The sequence below is a fragment of the Alnus glutinosa genome, chromosome 3 (assembly GCF_958979055.1).
Source record: "Alnus glutinosa chromosome 3, dhAlnGlut1.1, whole genome shotgun sequence".
NCBI lineage: Eukaryota > Viridiplantae > Streptophyta > Magnoliopsida > Fagales > Betulaceae > Alnus > Alnus glutinosa.
The window spans coordinates 13,705,141-13,722,435 of NC_084888.1; the positions used below are offsets into that span (position 1 = coordinate 13,705,141).

A 17,295-nucleotide genomic window follows, 5' to 3' on the forward strand; every position below is an offset into this window, starting at 1 on the left:
AGAAGAGTGGGGAAACCGTTCACCATCTTTTACTCGATTGTGAGACAGCTAGTGCTTTATGGAACTCTATCTTTGATTTGTTCAGTTTAATGTGGGTCATGCCTCGTTGAGTGACAGATCTCTTCGCTTGTTGGAAATGTTAATTTGGTAGTCCTTAAAGTAAAGTTGTTTGGAAGATGATTCTGCTCTACATAATGTGGTGTATTTTGAGTGAAAGGAACGATTGAAGCTTTGAAGATAGTGAGAGGATGGTGGCGGAGTTAAAGGCCTTCTTCTTCAATACCATTTTCTATTGGATGACAGCCTATGATTGTTTCCATACTTCTGGTTTTCATGAATTTTATGATCTTTTTTCTTTTTTCTGGTTATGCGTTTCTCTTGTATACTTTCTATGTACTTGGGTGCGCTATTTGGTTTTTTAATGAAATTCGTTTACTTGTAAAAAAAAAAGAAAAGCATTGCAATGAAACAAGCTGTTAGTTACTGATATTTTAGGTCCTTGTTTCCTAGGTTTGGGGAGATTGAATGAATATGACACCTAGACACCCACCCAAATCTGACCTGATACATAAGGGCCATACTCCAATTAATCAAGTTATGCATGTATTGTCCTGCAAGGTAAAATTGCATCCCTAATTTTAGTCTGTTTAGTAGTCACTAATGGCAAGACTTAGGTGGATTTTCTGTAAATTAATCCTGTGGTGGTGCATTTTTCTTTTGTTTTCATAGCCCTTTAATGTTCCTTTTATTAGAGCTTGCTTTGTATGATACATCCCTACAAATGCATTAATGTTGCATCTAAACCATTATTTCACTTGCATATTCATATATGCTAAATCAGGTATGCAAGAGGCTAGGGATTGACAACAAAAAGAACTATAACCGGCTGGTTAATATGTTCTCTAGATTTGGAATGCATCTGCAAGCAGAAAACCACAAAAAATGCATGGTATATCGAGTTTGGACATCTGGGAATTTGAGTTCTGAATCTGCTAATGTATTTTTGAATAAATCAAAAAATTTGGTTGAGGAAAATATAGTTTCCAATCTCCCTGTTGGCAATCTAGATGCTTCTAGGAGATCATCTCAAATCCTTTCAGACTATGATCCATCAGCTTCAGAAGTTGATGTTGCTAGTCCTGGAAAAGTGATAAATAGTCAAATTAATACCGAAGTTTCTCATGGAATCCCTGGGGATGGTGAGTCTAATAGTATGCTTCTTGGTGCTGGCAACTCATTCCATGAGCCAAGAGACACAGTTTCTGCTGCAGAACTTAATTTAGTGAGCACAAGGATGGAAACAAATGTTGCTTCATCAGAAACACCACCTCTTGCTGTCTTGAAGCCACTTAATTCTGGATCATATCAGAGGTATCCATGTCTGACTTTGACTGTGGATGGCGCTCGAAGGGAGCAAAGAATAATTGAACGGTTACAGGTTCGTGTTACCATCCACTTCTTGAAGGCTTCATTTTGGGAGGAGGGAACAGGGTGGGTAGTGATTTTTATTTTTTATTTACTTTATATATTTTCAATAACTATAAGCAACATGTCATTATTCTTGTTCAGGATGAGAAGTTCATTCTGAGAGGTGAGCTATATAAATGGCTTGTGAGTCTTGAGAAGGACAAGTGCACAACAACAGATAGGAAGACCATTGACCGAATTCTAAACAAACTTCAGCAACAAGGGCACTGCAAATGCATACACATTAATGCTCCTGTTGTCACAAATTTTGGCCGTAGCCGTATCACTCAGGTGGTTCTGCACCCATCTATTGAAGGTTTATCTCCTGAACTACTTGGTGAAATTCATGATAGACATAGGTCTTTTGAAATGCAAAGTCGTGGTCAGGGTTCATCTCGGGGGAAGAATGAGGGATTAGTTCCTGTATTGAAGGGTGTTCAGAGGACTGAGAATCATGTAGGTTCTGATGTCCAAGCTATTAGATCAGAAGCCATGCGTGCTAATGGATTTATATTGGCAAAAATGGTTCGGGCAAAGCTGCTGCATTGCTTTCTGTGGGATTACCTGAGCAGTTCAGCTGGTTCTAGTGATGCTTCATCATCTGAAAAACATGTCTATGAGCTGAATAACCCTCAGAGTAGTTGCAAACTGTTTTCATTAGAAGCAGCAATTAAGGCCATTCCAGTCGAGCTGTTCTTACAAGTTGTGGGATCCATTCAAAAGTTTGATGATATGATTGAGAAGTGTAAGAGGCGATTGCTTCTCTCTGATCTTCCTATTCAGGAGTACAAGCATCTGATGGATACTCATGCTACTGGAAGGCTTTCATTGGTTATTGACATTTTACTACGGTTGAAGGTATAATTTCTTGATCATGTTTAAAATATTTCTCAGTGTTAGTGTTATCCGTCGTTTCAAAACATCTGCTGCATCTTATCCATTTTAACTGAAGCCGCGTGTTATTTTGAAGGATGTCTGTAGAAACTAACCAGTTGGGGTGTGTCGCTAGCAATCATGCAACTGACAGATCAATATTAATATGCCTAGATTAAAGAAAGAAACATTTTTCTTCATACTAATGGTCTTTAGTATTTATTTTTCATAAAAGAAAACCCAATCGTCTATAGTATTGTGGTATGGAAGCTTTGATATGATTGGGACTCCCGTTCGGCAAATACTCACCCATTTGTATTTCATTTGAATATTAGGCAAAGATATTGCAAGCTGATCTGTAAGAAATCTTCACTTGAAGTCATTCGTTTGACTGTGGTTAATCATTATACTGGTTAGGTGTAGGACTATTACAGTTTGACATCTTTCACTGTAGTGCTGTAGTAAGTATTTCTCTGGTTTATGCAACTATTTTGAGGATTTAGAGGTAGGATGCTGATTTAGCAAGATCCAAATGCCTAAATGATTTTTTTTTTTGGTTTTGGTTCCAATGAAATATTCAAAAATCAACTTAGTTTGGTTGAATTCAGACCATGACCTGTTTTGTTTGCGGCTCTAGCTGCCATAAATGTAGTTCTGGACAGCTTCCCCATCCCCCTTGTGGATTAGGGCTGCTCTTGTAAAACAGTATTGTTTTGCACATTTATTGTAGTATATTAATGTTAGGATTAATTACACTTTGCCCCCCAAGCTAACACCTCATTTGCACTTACAGCCATAAACTATGACTCATTACACCTCGTATCCCCAAACTACCACTTTGTTCCGAGTAGCACCTTGAGTCAGATTTGGCCATTAATGTGGACGGAAAACACTGCACATGACATAGTTTATGGTTGTAAGTGCAAATGGGGTGTTAGTTTGGGGGGCAATGCGTAATTAACCCTAAAATGGTAAATGTCACGAAAAAACGCCTTTGCATCACGTGAATCTCACGTGCAACGGTTTCCATCACAACTAACAGCCAAATCTGACCCAAGGTGCTACTTGGAACAAAATGGTAGTTTGGGGAAACGAGTTGCAGTGACTCATAATTTATGGGTGTAAGTGTAGATGGGGTGTTATTTAAGGGGGGGCGAGGTGTAATTTGCCCTTAATGTTTTCTTTTTCTGACAGCTTGTTCTTTGATGTAGTTGATTCGAATGATAACTAATGGACATCTTAAAGGAGTCGAGGTCCCACATTCCATTTTTACACATGCAATGGAGCTTAAGCCTTACATAGAGGAACCACTTTCAAAATATGCAACATCTTTAAGTTTTAGTGCTCTTGATCTTCGCCCACGAATGAGACATGACTTTATCCTGTCAAGTAGAGCAGCCGTTGATGAGTATTGGCAAACTTTGGAGTATTGCTATGCTGCTGCTGATATTGGATCTGCTTTACTTGCATTCCCTGGATCTGCTGTTCATGAGGTATGCTCTCAGGGTAATGTTTCCTAAGTTTGTCTATGTGCAATGATTTCAGACTTTGTTCATTGGCAAAATTTTAAAATGCGTACTATCATTTTTTAGCTAAGAATGTTAATTATTGGTTTAATCATAGAGTGATTATATAGCCTTCAATTTGTGCTGTCTGCATTGTTTGTAGTCTTTAGGAATTTGTCAGGTTATGAAGTGCCTATCAAAGAGACTGCTGTGTGCAAAACTGTAATGTTGGCTTTGTGTCCAGATAATTGTAAATTTATTTCAACTTTATTTTGTAGGCTTTCCTTTTTCGGTCATGGGCTTCAGTTCGGGTAATGACAGCTGATCAGCGTGCTGAGCTCATAAACCGTGTGGTGCAGGATGATCTAAGTGAAAAACTTTCATATAAAGATTGTGAGAAGATTGCAAAGGATCTCAATCTCACCTTAGAGCAGGTTAGATTATCTTCTAGTTTGGTTGCATGATTATAAAATTTCTCTTCAATTTACTATTTCAAAATTTAAAATAAGAAGGAAGAGGGACTATGTGAGAGTATAAAATTTGGTTGTTTGATATAAAAGCATAACATTTTTTTTTTAAAAGTTTGATTTCATTTCATTGATGTCATCAGCTATAAAATTTGGACTGGATACCTATCCCAATCCCTTTGAATGCCCTTCCTGCAGTTCTTAATAAATTGAAGTCAAATGTGACTATATTTACCATTATTTATCATTTAAATGAAAATTGTACTCTAATTTATAGTCATAATATCTTAGAGCATGCTCTTTTAGCCTACTGATGGGCATGTCAAAGAGGGAGTTCAATGGAATTACATTCTGCTTGATAACTGGAATTTTTAGTAGACAGCTGAATTTCTTTCGGTTTCCAGTTTGAGCACTTTCTGTTCTTGCCCTATTCAGACCCTAAGTTCACCTTTTTCTGTCTTGTGCTTGTACAAAACACAGTTTGATTATTCTATTCATTTGCTTGTTTTTGCACTGCTTCTGTGTCACTTTGATCGATAGGTTTTCTAGTCCAATATGAATATAATATATACCATGTATTTTTCCCCCCCTTATTTTAACATGAAGCCTGTTTGCCTCTTTAAATGCCACTTGCAGGTGCTTCGTGTGTATTATGATAAGCGCCAACAACGTCTTAATAGATTTCAGGGTAAAGGGGATGAGTTCCAACCAGTCAAAAGAAAACGCAGTTCATCTTCTCGTAGCAGGGAAAGATCTCCCAAAGTGAGGTCAATAAAGCTCACCAGAGTTGACACAGAAACTGAACAGTTGGACAAGCAGAGATTTGATAGATCACCTGATACTGTTAACCAATTTATGGAAGAAAAAAATCTTTTGGCCACTCATTCAGGAGAGCATGACATTAATTTGCAAACAATTCAAGAGGATGATCATCTAGAAACGGGGGATCCAGGGCCAAGTGACGATGAGTATCATTCCTTTATCAGTCGGTGTGCCTTTTCGAAAAATAATCCAACTCGTCAAAGAAGGTTTTCATGGACAGATGAAGCTGACAGGTAAAGAAAATGTACAAAATATCGTTGGGATCATTTCATAACGGGCTCATTTATAAAATTCCATGCCAAGTTGGCCAAGTAGTATAGTTGTTCGGAAGATTAAGAACATCATAATTATATTGATTTGTCAAAACTACCTGACGGTAGAACTTCATCTTTTGCGTGTATGCCATACATTTACTTCTATGCTTGGGGTCGATTGTCTATTTGATCTATTCGATGATCTATTCGGTAAAGAATGTTATTGATTTTTATCACTTTGTATTTCACCTAAAATAGTATCTTTCTTTCAGGCAATTGGTGATCCAGTATGTAAGATACCGTGCAGCTCTTGGGGCAAAATATCATCGCACAGATTGGGCTTCGCTTGGTGACCTTCCAGCACCTCCAAGTACCTGTAAGAAAAGAATGGCATTACTGAACAGCAACAGAAAATTTAGAAAAGCCCTAATGAGGCTCTGTAACATGCTCACTGAACGGTATGCTAAACATCTAGAAAAAGCCCAGAACAGCTCACTAAATAAAGATGATTGCAGACTGCTTGTGCGAAGTTCACTGGTGGAAGGTCTCAACAGGAATTTTTCCAATGGTGAGGAACATATTCAAGAGATGGGTTTGGAGGAAAAGCCATGGTATGATATTGATGACAAAAGCATAAAAACAGCCCTTGATGAGGTTATTTGGTACAAGAGGATGGCTAAGCTGGAGACCTCCAAAAAAGTTGGATCTGCATATGAGGAGTGGTCGGATCTAAGCAGGAATGATGAAAAATATGTAAATGCCCCCAACTTTCTCTTTCATAAATATTTGGTGTCTATTACTTCCGAAATATTTTATTTGAGAGTACAACCTAACTACTTGGATTGCACCCCATTTGGAGCTTCTTTTTAGTATTATTACTTAGAAAAAAGAAAACAAATTTCTTTAGGTGCAAACAATTCCTTGGGGTTAGCTCGCTGGCGGAACCGGAGTATTACCTGATCTGTGTGAAGGGGGCGCTTTACACGGGTCCGATGTTTACTTAATAGGTGTGGGTACACGAAGTGACCCTACCTTATAGGGGTTCCTCGCCATAAAAAAGAAAAAAAGAAAAAAAAGAAAGAAAGTTAATTTGAGACAAGACTCAGAATAGGTTGATGCAATTAATTAGCTCTAGTGTTCAATCAATGTGATTGAATGTATCAAACTGGTTGTTCTCTCTCAATCTCTGTCATTGTCAATTTAACCCCAGTAAGTACTAGGTTATGAGGAGCCTCCTCATTAATCAAGCCTCACCATAATGTGCGTGCACATTGATGATGAAGTGCAATATTGTTTTATCATCTGCCAGTTACCCACTCCCCGGGTGGGGCTGAGCATGAAATATATGCTTTTTATATTCGTGCTTTTGAATGCCTGACTGGCTATAACATATATTTTCTCTTGCAGGAATCTGAATTGGTTGCATCAGATACTCATCAGGATGTTCAGAACCGTGGTGGGATACTACAGAAAAATTTTGTCCAAAAATCACGTCATCGCCTTCATCAGAAGTTTATTAAGCTTTTGAATGAAGGGGTTAATGTTAGTAGACGAGTATATGAATCATTGGCTGTTTCCAATGCTGTAGAGCTATTTAAGCTTGTCTTTTTGAGCACCTCAGCAGCATCGGCAGTACCGAATCTGCTGGCAGAAATTTTACGGCGTTACTCACAGCATGATCTTTTTGCAGCTTTTAACTACCTTAGAGAGAATAAAATCATGGTTAGTTCTTTTTTTTTTTTTCTAGTTCTTTGATTGCATGCATTCCATGGTGATTGGCTATGCAAATGGATTCAGGTCCTAGTATGGTACATTGTCAAGTCAATTTTGTGGTACTGGGAGATAAGCATGCAGTCTCATCCTCTTAAAATCATATATTTAATTAAACTCATGTTCTTTTGGGTCTTCTTTTTGTCCTTGTAGCTTATTTGGCTATTATCAAGCACTCCTGCACCACTGTGTCCGTGTCTTAAATCTAGATTCATGCGATGTGCATAGTAATCAAAACCATATTGGATGTTAAATCAGCCAAGGGAGTTGTTTTCCAATCACTGAGTTAACCACTGGTTGATAGATATTTATTTTTGTGTTGTGCATAATAAAGATTTAAGTGTAAAATAAAAGAAGGCAGCGCAGACATGTGCACCACCATCCTGTACCAACCTTGCACTTCATGCTTCATGTCACGATTTCTGATGCCCCAGTCATACCAATCAGTTTGTAACCTGTTTAATGTCAAACCTGCCTTTTCAACCAGGCTAGGCCTGGATTTGACTGTTCACGTATAGATCTGGTTGTAAGAATATTGAATTGAAAGCGTCTAGCTCAGAGTTCAGCTGGTCCGACTGCCAGGTTAGACTGGTTCTCATAAGTAAGAGAATGTGATTCCAACTTTCAATTTGTTTCAAGCTAATGACCTCTTACTCAAATGACAACTGCTTCCCCTATAAGAAAGGAGTTAAGAGGGTGTGGTCATGGTTATGAAACCAACTGGATGCATGCGTAACTTACCAATAAAATAAAAAATCTCGGACAGTTTCAATACTACTTGTGTCTAACTGTGTAATAAACCTGCATATATGTCGTATAAACTCACTGGTCTTAGACAAATTTTGGTTTGTAAAGATGTAGTAGCTGAAACAAGATGCCGAAATAATTACCCACGCCCAAACTCATAAACAATATGCCAAAAGGGTTATTTCCATTTATAAGTTCTGAAGAGTTTATTTGCAGATAATCTCCTAACTATTCCATCATAGAAGCAGAAGATTCATCAACTGTTAAACATTATTGTGTGATAATGTGATGTGCTTCCAATGCCAATAAAATGTAACCCATCCAATGGTATTTAACATCCAGAAAACTGCCACATAAAATGCATCTCAAGCTGAAATATCGTAAGTACCGCCTGTTTGCTACGTGGTTTTTCAGTGGCATAGCCTGCTGATCTGCACCTTTGTCATTAGGATGTCCCCCATCTTTAAGTGTAGGGGTCCTGATGTTGACATGTTCCCTTGCCAACTGATATCCAAACACATCATAATCTTGGGTTTTATGCATGCTTTCTTTGATTGAGTCGGCTATTCAGTCTGTTATGATTATTGATTTGGTAATCACTTGATTCTGTAATTAGAACATTTATTGTTGGAACAAAAAAAAAAACATTTATTGTTGGAACCATTTGGTACATCAGTACTGAGATTGTAGGCAACCATGTTCTGGACCTCCTTGAGCATCATGTCGACAATGTAATGCTGCAGCCTTGACCCTTTTTATAATTTTTTTTTTCTTATACGAGGTTTTTACTTGCAATGGAAATAGAATTAAAGGACTACATTCAGCTCAAATTAATTCTAAGCTCCACATTCTCCAGACTTTTCATCAGTAAGATCTGCAGTTCTAGTCTTCAAGTAGCTTTTTCCTTTCTAAATGATTGGCTTCTAAGAAGCTTTGTTGCTGATGCTTTAAATGCCTGGTTTGAGAGCTACAAAAAGAAGGTTTTCTAGGTGTTGGAAGTTGATGTGTTTCTCTGTGGAATGAATTGTCCATCTGTTGTTAGTGGGTCATATTACTTCAGAGCAGTGTATTGCTTTGTTCTGTCTCACACATATTGGAAACAGCATTGGAGTTTAGTATATTATTTCTTCACTTGCCTTATAAATTAAATAAGAGGGTCTATATTATATTTCTGGTCTTCTGTTATCTGATGTTACAATCCCTTTATACATGGAGAGTTGAATGGAATGTTTGCCTGTTTCTAATTTTTTTGAGTTTTTGAAATTTTGTTCTTTTTCTATTCTTTAGGGTTTTTTTTGTATACTTCCTGTGTACTAGTGTTGTGCCCCTTTGCGCTTTCAATGAATTTAAATTACTTATAAAAATAATTAGTGGTTCTGTTCATATGACTTCCTTTTTTTGTAGCTTCTATATCCATCTTACAGTTCTATTCATCTAATATGAATTTCTATGTAAATTGCCTTCTTATCCCGAACTTTCAAATTTTGGTAGGTCGGGGGTAACAGTACTCAACCATTTGAACTTTCACAACAGTTCTTGCATGGTGTTTCTAAGTCGAAATTTCCAATTGATACTGGAAAGAGAGCAGCTAAATTTACTAGTTGGCTCCATGAAAAGGAAAAAGATCTTATGGAGAGGGGTATAAATCTTCCTGAAGATTTACATTGTGGTGACATTTTCCATTTGTTTGCTCTAGTTTCTTCAGGTGAACTGTCCATTTCTCCACACTTGCCAGATGAAGGTGTTGGAGAGGCTGAAGACCTGAGAAGCTTGAAACGTAAACATGATAATAATGAATCTTGTGTTAGTGATAAGGCTAAGAAACTGAAAACCTTAGTGGCAAGTGAGGGTGAAATTGTTTCTCGCCGGGAAAAAGGTTTTCCTGGCATCATAGTATCTGTACGTCATGCAACAATTGCGATAGCCGATGCTGTAGAATTGTTCAAAGATGAGAGTAGCAGTACTTGTGAACAACTTTTTCTTGATAGGAATAATCCATCCAGCATTGCTTTGGGTCAGAGCAGTAGCTCCCTGCATACTGAACATATGAAGGAAATTCTTAATTCAGATGCCTTTGTCTCTGTAGCCAGGCATCATAGTGAGTCACCTTGGGAATCTATGGCAGGCTTTGCTGAACGTTTGATGTCAAAACCTTCTGATCAAGAACAAGTAAGTCCCATCCATCCTGAGGTTTTTAGGACTGTTTCTGCTGCCATTAAGAAGGCTGGTGACCAAGGTTTGAGCATTGAAGAAGTTTCCCAATCCATAAATATACCAGGTAGAAATGCTATATCTTTTGTGTTTTAATGAGTGTACGTTTCTGCTTTCAGTTTCAGGAAGAATGATATTCATGTGTATGTTTCACTGGATTAATTATTTTCTTCTTGTTCCTTTTTAGATAAAAAGATCCCTGAACTTATCATTGACGTGCTACAAGCATTTCACCAAGCCTTCAAGGTTAGATTTTCTAATGTGTTAGCCATTGGAAATATATATTAATCTTGAAAAACTGCTATGATGGTGTACCTGCAGTGCTGTTATACACTGCCACATTCATGCTTTGATCCTACCTTCTTACACCCCACATGGCATGTTGAATGTCGACATTTCATGTGTGCTCTATGTTTTGTTATTGCCCTGTTTAACGTTATTAGAACTGGAAGTTCACTCACAGCTGGGTGCTAAAATTAGAGTTTATGAGTAATGGTTCTTGTTTAGGTGTGGTTGAATTTATTTCCAGTAGCAAGCCGTTTATGAGCTTTTTGGTGCAAGAGGAATCGTAGAACATCAGAAGAATTTTGTCAGAAAATGACTTCTTAGAGTCTTAAGTTTCAACATGGAATGTTAGGGTTAGCTTAGCAAATTTGAAGTTTTACCTGAAGATGTTCATACATGAGATTTTGATACTTTAATCACATATCTGAGTTAAACCTTGTATTTGCAATTGGTTCAAATGTGTTTTTGCTTTATACAGGTCAATGCTTATGACTCTGTTCATGTTGTTGATTCTCTATATCGTTCCAAGTATCTTTTGACCTCGATGTCTGATTTTTCTCAAGATCTCAAACTACCTTCATCAATGAGGTCCTTGGGTGGAACTGATGACAGCCATTTGATCCTCCTGCCAGAAAATCGTCTTATTGATAATGCTAATTCACAGAGAAAAATTAACTTGAGTGAGGGCAATCTGCACAAAGTTACAATCCTTAATCTTCCCGAGGTGGTCTCTGAGCCCTCAAATGAAAATCAAACAAACAATTCACTTGAAGGTTGTATGCAGGGCAAAACTGTTTTACCTGCAGGAGATAATGAGGATGAAACCTTTTTAATCTGTTCTGGTGAAGTTTGTATGCCCATATTGCCATGGATAAATGGAGATGGGACCATTAACAAAATTGTTTACAAGGGACTTAGACGCCGTGTTCTTGGACTTGTGATGCAAAATCCAGGGATATTAGAGGTACATGCCTTTTTCAATTCATGCATGTGTTTTTCAAAAATGCTTCGTAGTTTGCAAAATCTTTCTTTCAACAGGTGGCCCCAACAAAAAGATATAGTTCAACTCAGCAGAAAGCTCTTGGTTTTTTTGTTTGTTTGTTTGTTTTTTTTTTTTTTAAGGAAAAACTTCATTTATAACTCCTGAACTTTCATCAGTTTTGAAAAAAGGTATCCAAACTTTAAAAAATGTCTATTTAGGGTATCCATCTTTCAATTTTTTTCAATTTCAACCATCCGTTATAATTTTCCATTAAATTCTGTTAAAATTCCCAAAATACCACACCATTTTTTTAGGAAAAAAAGAAAAAAATTGCTAGGATTTAGTTGTTGGTTAGAATTTAACAGAATTTGCAAAAATACTTATGCCTGAATCTTTTTAAATTTATAATTTTTTTTTTTTAAAAAATAAAAATAAACATGGGTATTTTGAGAATTTTGATAGGATTTAACGGGAAATTCTAACGGAAGGTTGAAATTGAAAAAAATTTAAAAATGGATACTCTAAATTAATACTTTTTAAAGAGGGGACGTTTTTTCAAAAGTGATGAAAGATTAGGGGTTATAAGTGAAGTTTTTTTTTTTTTTTTTTTTTTTTTAATTTTTAATTTTTTATTTGGTTGCTTATGAGTAAGCTTCAAAGTTTTAAACTAGCAAATGATGTTTTTACAAACTTTTTAGTTTCAAAAGTATCTTGCAGAACAAATTGTGTTTTTGCAAATTGCTTCAATTTTGAAAGAGCTTTGTGGTGGAGGTGCTGAGTGGAGCAATGATGTTGTCACAAAAATTTTAATTTCAAAAGAATCTTGCCCAACAAATTGTTTTTTTTGCAAATTGCTTCAAATGAAAAGGCTTTGTGATGGTGCTGCTGAGTTGTGGCTGCAGCAATAAGGTTCTTTGGCAGTGCTTATTGGATTTCATTTCTTTGGTCCTCAAAGAGGAAAAAAAACAAAGAACCAAAAGGAGTTGAGTGGCTGTGCTGACTGAGTGGACAATGGGAGTCATGGCTAAAGCAAAGGTCAGGCCAACTGGAATTCGGAGGATAACTGCTGAAAGCATCTAAGTAGCCCATCTTTGTCTCAGTAGTCTTTCAGTGGCATGTTTCGGTCCTCTTTCCCATTACTTAGAAAAAGTGAGCCACCGGTTCAGGGGGTGGTTTGCTTTAGCCATGACTGACATTAGTCACGTATACCACCGCATATCATACATTTCCTGGGAAGTTGGGTGTATTTTTCAAATGCAGTTTAAGTTAGAAATAGGTAGTTCTCCCATTAAGAAATTGAGACTATTTTGGTCTCACTCGTTCTGCCAAGCTTGAGCAGCTTCTTTTGAGAGGCATTAGACAATCTGTTGATGTTTTCTCACTTTGTTTTTTTCCATCTATTTTGTTAGGATGACATTATTCGTCAGATGGATATATTGAACCCTCAGGTAAACTTTTGAATTCCTTATTTTTAAAGGTGCACAATGAAAGTATAAAGTCTAGAGAGCTTAAGCTATCCTATTATGCAATAGATGTTAAAAAACATGAGCCCCTCGCCCTTTGTGAATTTGCCTACCTATGGACTACTACCTGCTCGTTCCTTGTGAATAAATGCTAATGTAAAGTACTAAATTTCTTACAGAGCTGTAGAAAATTGTTGGAGTTGATGATTCTGGATAAACACCTCCATGTAAAGAAGATGCATCAAACAACATCCGATGCGCCGCCCCCTGCCATTCTTGGTACTCTCCTTGGGAGCAAGCTCAGCATTACAAAATCTGTTTTTCGTGACCATTTCTTTGCAAATCCCAAGAGTACATCCTTACTGTAGGGAGCTTTAGCTTGCTAGTATGATATTTATCAGAGTTCCCAGCTGGGCTTCGGCCTAGGTACCTTCGTTGAAAACAACTTCAGCATTCGGAAATTGGTTTTTGATGAGCAGTCTTCTTCCTCTTAAAGTACTCTTGTCGGTTTGTAGATTTCTTGTGTAGAATGTGTGATTTAGGATTGAAACTCTTGAAGCTGACGGACGGCTTTCTTTCTTTTGTTAGGATTTTCTGTATAGCTTCACACTTTTGTACTCCCTGTTTACTAAAAAATTTCAATATTTATAGAGAAATGTACAAACAAATGTTTTGTATTGTAAATTTGTATTTTAAATTAAGGAAACCAGTGATACACCATCATTTTATGTTGCTTGTGTGAACAGGAGTCAAAATACTTGAATAAACAGTGACTATTAAAGATGTAACATCCCGAGTGTTAAACAAGTCGCAAGTGAAAAATATCTGATTTTTTCACGTGATGCTGCTAAATAATAACAGTACATCTCGTAGCGGAAATATTATTATTATTATTATTTTTTATTTTTTACACCATAAACTCATTTGTAAAATAAGAGGATTCAACGAAATAATATATAACATGCTTTTATAGAATACTGAAGGGTCATTAAGTTTATGCTTACATCTTTGGTTTAATCTCTAGAAATGAATATTTTGATTTCTTACTCTCTTTGCAGTTATTACCGTATTTACACATTAGTCTATAATATTCTCGACTCTTAGAATGCGCAAATCCTATTGTTCTACTTCAATTTATTTTTATTCATTTTACTGGCAGCTCGTTTGGATGGTACTCCGAACGAGACACTAGTTGCATCTTGTCCGGACGGGTGTACCGAACGACTTTTGTCCTTTAATATATTGCGTCCGGACGGTCCCTTACCAGGTCCGTACAGATATCTAGCAGAGAAGTCATTTTTCTTAAAAATTCTTTATGACTTTATTACTAACACTACCCGAACCCCTCCTTAGTCCTTTATAGTCTTTATGAAACATCTAGGCATGTAAAAATTTAACTTTTTTAAGTGGAACTACCTATATTTTATTTAGAAACCCTAGTTTCTTAAAAAACTCTTCATTTCTCATATTCTATGCAAGAGATTTGGCAGCACAACGATGTGTTTACTTGCACAACAAAATTGCATGTGTACCCCCTTCTCACTTAGTTTTGCAAAAAGAAAAATTGCACCATCGGTCCCTGTGGTTGGCGTAAATTATAAATCGTTCATTCTGGTATCAAAATTAATTTAGAGATCTCTTTGGTTGCTTAATTTACAAATCGCTTTCTCGAGTCAAATTCCGTTAAAATTTTGACAGATTCTATTAGGCGCCACGTCAGCACCAATAAGATGACGATCATAATAAAAAAATATAAATAAAGAAAACTTAAAAAATTATTAATATTATTATTTTAAAAAATTGAAAATAGAAAAGGGGTGGCCTGGCCACCTCCAGAGGTAGTTGCGGGGGTGGGGCGGGGCCAACCCTCAAGCATCTTGGGGTGGCGTGCGGGGGTAGTCGCACGGCCACCCCTATCCCACCCCCGTTGGCTGGGGTTGGCTGCCTAACCGACAGCCTCCCCTTTTCTCTTTTCATTTTTTTTTTAAAAAAAAAATAGTTTTTTAAGTTTTATGTATTTATTTGTTTAATATATTTATTTATTTGTTTTATTTGCGCTAATGTGACGCCTAACGAAATCTGTTAAAATTTTTAACGGAATTTGATTTTAGGGAACAATTTCTAAATTAAGCCTACCACAAAGATATCTGAATTAATTTTAATACTAGAGGAAGTGATTTGTAATTTAGGCCAACCACAAGGACCGATGGTGCAATTTTTCCTTTATAAAATAACACCTCAAAAACTATCCTACCACAACTCAAAATAATATTATCCATATCGTGGTTATCACAATATTAACACAATATTTATAGCGTAACTACTTGTATTTAAATATTATACTTGAGCATTATAACAACAATGTAGCATTTTTCACATATGAATTTATATAGGTATTACTATGGCATTATAATAATATTTGACTATTTTTTTTTTGATAAGTAAGAGAAATATCATTAAAAAAGCGCAAAGCGCAATCAAGTACACAAGAAGTATACAAGAAAGGCATTTAAGAAGAAATAGAAAACAATACAAGGAAATCATTAAAACTAAACGCTAAAGATGCGAGGAACGCAACCGACCAAGAGTACAAAGAATGAAAGAAAAAGAAAATGAGATCCTCAATGGTTCTTTCTTTGTCCTCAAACTGCCTATCATTGTGTTCCCTCTACAAGCACCACAAAAGGCAACAAGGGACCATCTTCCACACGGCTGCACTTCGATGACGACCACCCGTCCACCAGTAAGCAAATAAATCTACCACCCAAAGAGGCATAACCCAAGACAGACTGAAGCGACTAAAGATGGCATTTCATAGAGCGCGTGCAACTTGCAATGGAGAAGAAGGTGATCCATCGACTCTCCATTCATTTTGCACATGCAACATCTATCAATCACAATGACACGCTTCTTTCTGAGATTGTCCAAGGTGAGGATCTTTCCTTGCGCTGCCGTCCAAACAAATTAAGAAAGCCACTTTCAAGGGAACCTTGGTCCGCCAAATACTTTTCCAGGGAAAATGAATAGCCTTTTTGCAAGCAAGAGCCTTATAGAAAGATCTAACATCAAATTTCCCTTTGTGAGAAGGAGACCACCAGAGCTAATCTTCCCCATCACAATTCACTCTGGTTGAGTATAGCAAAGAGAAGAATGAGGCCAAAACATCCACCTCCCAGTCGTGGGCCACTCGGAAGAAACTAACATCCCACTGATAGGACCCGCTGACCACAACCAAATGGTCTGCAACATGTGCATCCTTGTCACACACAATGTCATACAAAACTGGGAAAGCTTCCTTAATAGGCACCTCACCACACCACACATCATCCCAAAAACAGATCCTAGATCCATTTCCCAGGATAAGTCTGGTATGGCTGCAAAGCAAACTCCACCCCTTCCTAATATTCTTCCAAAGCCCCACTCCTTGTGACCCAGGGGGGTCTAAAGAACACCAACCATCCCAAGTAAAACCGTACTTTGCATCCACAACAGATTTCCACCAAGCCTCTCTCTCATGGGCATAGCGCCACAGCCACTTCCCTAAAAGAACCTTATTGAAAATCCTCAAATTCTGATGCCCAAACCACCACTTGAAATAGGAGAACAAACCTTGGACCAATTAACCAGATGAAATTTAAATTCTTCACCTATGCCACCCCACAAGAAATCTCGATGCAACTTCTCTATACGACTAGCAACACTGGAAGGAATAGGGAGTAGAGAAAGAAAGTACGTAGGAAGATTAGAGAGAGTGCTTTTTATAAGGGTTACTTTGCCACCCTTCGACAAATACAACCGCTTCCAGCTAGCCAGCCGTCTCTCAATCTTACCAACTACCTCATCCCAGCTAGACTTAGCCTTAAAAGGGGACCCCAACGGAAGACCAAGGTACTTTAAAGGAAGAGAAGAGACTCCACAACCCAAAATGCCAGCAAGATCATCCATATTATCCACAAGACCCACAGGAACCAAAACTGACTTATCCAAATTAATCTTCAGACCTGAAACAGCTTCAAAGGACAGTAATAACATACGAAGATAGAGAAGATGATCAGGACTAGCCCCGCAAAAAACTAAAGTATCGTCTGCGAAAAATAGATGAGAAATGTTAATCACTCCATTGCTACTAGAGCCCACAGAGAAGCCAGAGAGAAAGCCCCTTTGAACAGTAATAGAGAACAACTTACTAAAGGCCTTCATCACAATGACAAATAAGAGAGGTGACAAAGGATCACCCTGTCTAAGACCACGAGAGCTGCTAAAAAAACCAGAAGGGGTGCCATTCACCAAAACCGAGAAACGCACCGATGTATTATAACAACACTATACTAATTTATGTCACTATGTAAAAGCTAAGCAGATATTATAACAGCGTATTTAAAATTCTAAATAAGCAAATAATTAAAAGCTAGAGTTTAAAGATTATACCCAATAACTTCGCTTTTTATT

The 17,295-nt window shown here is 37.2% G+C and overlaps 1 protein-coding gene across 3 annotated transcripts in view; it reads left to right on the forward strand.

The window, feature by feature from the left end:
- The window catches only part of LOC133864661 (uncharacterized), a 30,405-nt gene extending 16,836 nt beyond the window's left edge, over positions 1–13,569 (forward strand). For all 3 annotated transcript variants that reach the window (XM_062301060.1, XM_062301061.1, XM_062301063.1), the window contains 12 exons: positions 842–1,438; positions 1,570–2,325; positions 3,552–3,833; positions 4,124–4,279; positions 4,949–5,367; positions 5,661–6,141; positions 6,796–7,110; positions 9,397–10,183; positions 10,304–10,362; positions 10,880–11,365; positions 12,793–12,831; positions 13,026–13,569. In XM_062301060.1, coding sequence (XP_062157044.1) covers positions 842–1,438; positions 1,570–2,325; positions 3,552–3,833; positions 4,124–4,279; positions 4,949–5,367; positions 5,661–6,141; positions 6,796–7,110; positions 9,397–10,183; positions 10,304–10,362; positions 10,880–11,365; positions 12,793–12,831; positions 13,026–13,214 — 4,566 coding nt within the window. In that variant the 3' untranslated portion in view covers positions 13,215–13,569. The remainder of the gene's footprint in view (positions 1–841; positions 1,439–1,569; positions 2,326–3,551; positions 3,834–4,123; positions 4,280–4,948; positions 5,368–5,660; positions 6,142–6,795; positions 7,111–9,396; positions 10,184–10,303; positions 10,363–10,879; positions 11,366–12,792; positions 12,832–13,025) is intronic.
- The last annotated feature ends 3,726 nt before the right edge of the window (positions 13,570–17,295 follow it).